The sequence below is a fragment of the Mastomys coucha genome, unplaced genomic scaffold (genome assembly GCF_008632895.1).
Source record: "Mastomys coucha isolate ucsf_1 unplaced genomic scaffold, UCSF_Mcou_1 pScaffold21, whole genome shotgun sequence".
In the NCBI taxonomy this organism is placed as follows: domain Eukaryota; kingdom Metazoa; phylum Chordata; class Mammalia; order Rodentia; family Muridae; genus Mastomys; species Mastomys coucha.
The window spans coordinates 36,502,740-36,506,744 of record NW_022196904.1 but is presented as its reverse complement, the minus strand read 5'-3'; the positions used below and the strand labels follow the sequence as shown (position 1 = coordinate 36,506,744).

General features: G+C 52.0%; 2 protein-coding genes across 4 annotated transcripts in view; both read left to right on the top strand.

The window, feature by feature from the left end:
* Positions 1-1,475, top strand: part of Prmt1 (protein arginine methyltransferase 1) — an 11,359-nt gene extending 9,884 nt beyond the window's left edge. The window contains exon 11 of the mRNA XM_031384865.1: positions 1,440-1,475. Coding sequence (XP_031240725.1) covers positions 1,440-1,475 — 36 coding nt within the window. The remainder of the gene's footprint in view (positions 1-1,439) is intronic.
* Positions 1,476-1,967: 492 nt separating this feature from the next.
* Cpt1c (carnitine palmitoyltransferase 1C) overlaps positions 1,968-4,005 on the top strand; it is a 15,743-nt gene continuing 13,705 nt past the window's right edge. For 2 of the 3 annotated variants that reach the window (XM_031386504.1, XM_031386505.1), the window contains exons 1-3: positions 1,968-2,217; positions 2,921-3,075; positions 3,678-3,817. In XM_031386504.1, coding sequence (XP_031242364.1) covers positions 2,935-3,075; positions 3,678-3,817 — 281 coding nt within the window. In that variant the 5' untranslated portion in view covers positions 1,968-2,217; positions 2,921-2,934. Of the gene's footprint in view, positions 2,218-2,920; positions 3,076-3,677; positions 3,818-4,005 lie in introns of those variants that run through there. The other variant, XM_031386506.1, reaches the window with a different exon arrangement.

Here is a 4,005-nt window from a genome sequence, read left to right as displayed (position 1 = left end):
GAGCTCTCTTGTTCCACCGACTACCGGATGCGCTGAGGGGGTGCCAGGCTGGCCCTCCTGCAGAAGGGGGCTCCGGGGATGGGCTTGGGGGATGGGAGGGTACATCGTGACTGTGTTTTTCATAACTTATGTTTTTATATGGTTGCGTTTATGCCAATAAATCCTCAGCTGACCATGCCACTTCTTGCCCTGGGGGCTGGGGTAGTTCCGTGGCCTGTCCCTTCCTGAGGTCTGTCCATTTTAGGTCTAGGTTAGTATACCTCAAGCTAGGCAAGATTTCCTGGCTCCACCATGTCTCTGGATTCCCTGACCTTCCTGAGATTCTTCTTTGGAGCAGAGGTTGAGGACAGTCCTCAGTGGGGGTCAGACACCTCTGCCCCTCCACCCCAGAGTCTACCTTCCATCTGCTCTTTCTGTTTTCTGGGAGGTTGAGAGGGGGTTCAAGACAGGGTTTCTTTGTGTAGCCTTGGCAGTCCTGGAACTGTCCAGGTTTATGGTCCAGGCTAGCTAGCTTCCATCAGATCCACCCGCCTCTCCCTCCTGAGTACTGAGACTAAAGGTCTGCACTGTGGTCCCATGCCATTTGTATTTGTTTGTGTGGTTTTGTTTTCTCAAGTCAGCATTTCTCTGTAGCCCTTGCTGTCCTGGAACTTGCTTTATGGTACAGGCTGGCCTCCAACAAAGATCCACCTGCCTCTGCCTCCCAAGTGATGGGATTAAAAGCCCAAGTGATAGGATTAAAGGCATGCACCACCACTGCTCAACTAAGTATTTTTAAGGTTTATTTCTTTATATATGAATATTTGTCTGCCTGTGTGCCTGCACACCAGCAGAGGGCATCAGATCCCACTATTAAGCCAATCATGGTTGCTGACACTTGAAATCAGAACCTGCAGTGCTCTTATCCTGTGCTAAGAGGATATCCTGTGTTTCTAAGTAAGCTAGTTCCATTCCAGTGACCCCAGGCCCCTCCACTCACCTGTCCTCCAGAATAAGGGCAAGACCAGTATTTTGGTCTACCAGTGTTTATGGAAGCTGGGTCACTCTGGCCTGGGAACAGGTGGGAATTGAGATCCTGTGGCCAAGTGAGACTGGGTAATCCTATAGCCAGAAAGCTCACTGAGTAGATCTGAGCTCTAAAACGCCAAGGGACAAGAAACCTGTTTGGAGGCTGTCGGTGGTGGCACATGCCTTTAATTCCAGCACTTGGGAAGCAGAGGCAGGCGGGTTTCTGAGTTCGAGGCCAGTCTGATCTAGAAAGTGAGTTCCAGGACAGCAAGGGCTACACAAAGAAACCCTGCCTCGGAAAAAAAAGGAAAAAAACCTGTTTGGTCTGGCTTCCCACCCTGTGCCTGATGCATTGGTTCTTCCGCCACACCAGCTAGCTCCCTGTTGTTCCAAGCACTAGCTCTCCTGACCCTGCCACCTCCTACTGCTAGGGAAGCATGACTTTCGCAGATCCCCACCTTCAGTGAAGAGACCTGAATATTAGTAGCCCTTGCTAGGTAACAATGGGCTGGTCTCTGTCGTGGGGTGGGGGGACCTAAAAGAACACCAGACACCAGCTCCATCGTGGACAGAATATGAAACCCCGGAGTGGAATAAAGCAGACTGCGAAGTCTGTATGTATCTATGCCCATCTTGCACCGTCCCTCTGATTGTCTAGCTGGGATCTAGTCCCAGTGGCGCCTATTTCACGTGTCTGTACGCCTGCTATGGATGGTTCTGATGGGTCAGCCTGAGAAGTATCTAAGATGTTAGTGCTCCAGCAGATATACGGCGACATGCATAACATGATGCAGTACCTAAAAGAGGGCAGGGAGGGAGGCCAAGACTAGTTTCTTGAACAAACTGAAAAAAGAAAAGGGAAAGAAAAAAATAAAACAGACTTGGTGTAAGAGGGTTGGACGCTAGGACTCCGAGGGGCGGGGAGAGAATGCGGAGGGATTGGAAAGGGGGCAGGGACGGAACGCGGAGGGATCAGAGGAGGCGGGGATAAAACCTAGGGCCTGAGCACCCTGGTCTGGGAGGCAGGAGGCGCCCGCGAGGTGGCTCTGGGGTTCAGGAGAACTGCCAAAGACGGTTGATCAGTTCGTGGACTCGTTACACGGGGATTGAATGTATGTACAAGGGAAACTGGGTACTGGACTCAAACTGGGGGAAGGAGGTGTATATGGAATTGGCCCCAGGAACCGCAGCTGCTGACCTCTGACCAGTGTAAGTACTAGTACCAGGTACAGGAGGGGCTATGGACCTTGTGTTGGGGCAGGCGAGTAGGGCTTCTCCATCACTTGTCCTGAACATGCCTCCGCTGGTCACCAGCATCCCTCGATGCCGGGCATGCGCAGTAGGGTGCTTCCTCTTTCATCCCCCCCCCCCCTCCAGACCCCATGGTGGAAGGGAATCCATATGTGTCTGCCTTGAAATTGGAAATGAACAGTGCCACCGTCGGCAAATGTTCATTTCCCTATGCGTCTAAAAAGTAGTACGAAAAAAGAAATGAAAAACTAGTTTGTTTTATTTGAACCACTGGTCCTGCATCAATTTCCCTCCCCCAACCCCGAATATTGAGCACTGAATTCTCAGTAATACAGGTCTCAAGGTTGCTCTCCAGCCTTTATAGGTTCAGAGATCCCCAATTAAATGAACTCCTGTCCAAAGCCCTCTCCGACTGTGAACTGCAGCACCCCTCAGGTTCTTAGAGCAGAGTACGCTGAGTTCTGTGGCCCTGCAGTGGGGAGGAAGGGGCAGGGTCTGAGGGAGGGGGCTGGGGGCTGGAATCCTCCACCCCACACACACCTGAGAGTAGAGGCAAAGTCTGCGGCGGTGGGTCTGAGGGAAGAGAGCTAAGTTCTGCGGTCCTGGATCTGGGGAGGGAGGCACCGAGGTCCTGGAGAATGACTCTCCGTCTTCCTCCTAGGAAGCCCAGGGAACATGGCTGAGGCACACCAGGCCTCGAGCCTGCTGTCTTCACTGAGTTCTGATGGGGCAGAAGTAGAACTCAGCTCCTCAGTGTGGCAGGAGATTTGCCTCTCTGCCCTGCGCTCCTGGAAAAGACATCTCTATCGTGTCTGGGTGAGGAGAGCTATTGGCTGGTTTCCTTCTGGGGATCCAGGTACCTGCTTCTGGGGTTCCTGAAACCTTTTCTGAAGACCTGGGTGTCCAGTCCCAGGTCACTGTTAACTATGGTTTCCTCTGGTATGCTCTAGCTGGCTCAGCATCCTGACTCACTTCACTCACCCCTGCTGCCCTCCCCATGCTGCTCCTCCCCCAACAACTTCAGTATAGTCTCCTTATCTTGGATTTATTTACTTATTTGTTTACTTACTGACTGACTTACTTATTGGTGCCAAGGTTCAGAACCCGGGGTTTTGAACAAACTAGGATAGCTTGAATGACACTCTCACCCCGTTACTGGTAGATTCCAGGAGAGTTCTCTACCACCAAGCCATGCCTCCACTAACCCCTCATTAGTGGAGGAAAAGACTCTCTCCCAGCCTTAGCCCCTCATTGAGGAGTAGGCAAAGGCTATGCCATGCTCCCAACTCCTTCCTAAATACATTGAGTAAAAGGAATCCTGAGCTCTGCCCACATCCAAGACCCTACAAGCTATTGAGAGTGATACAGAGTGTGTCCTCAGAGGGCACGTGCCTGAAGAGGCCCTTTTCTCACCACAGAATGACTTTCTTGCTGGGGTGGTCCCTGCAACCCCCTTCAGCTGGCTCTTCCTCTTCAGTACAATCCAGCTTGCTCGCCTCCTCCAGCTGGACCCTTCCCTAGGACTGATGGAGAAGATTAAAGAGTCGCTGCCGGACTGGTGAGAACCTTCCTTTCCACCCTAGTCACTACCCCCACAAAGGCACTCTGTGTGCTTTGCTTGTCTGGATGGGGTGGTGCATAGGCCTGAAAGCCCAGCTCTGCAGAGACAGAGGCAGGAGGAGGTGGTCTACAGTGAGTTCCAGGACCGCCATGGATGTTACTCAAGAGAAACCCTGACTCAAAAAA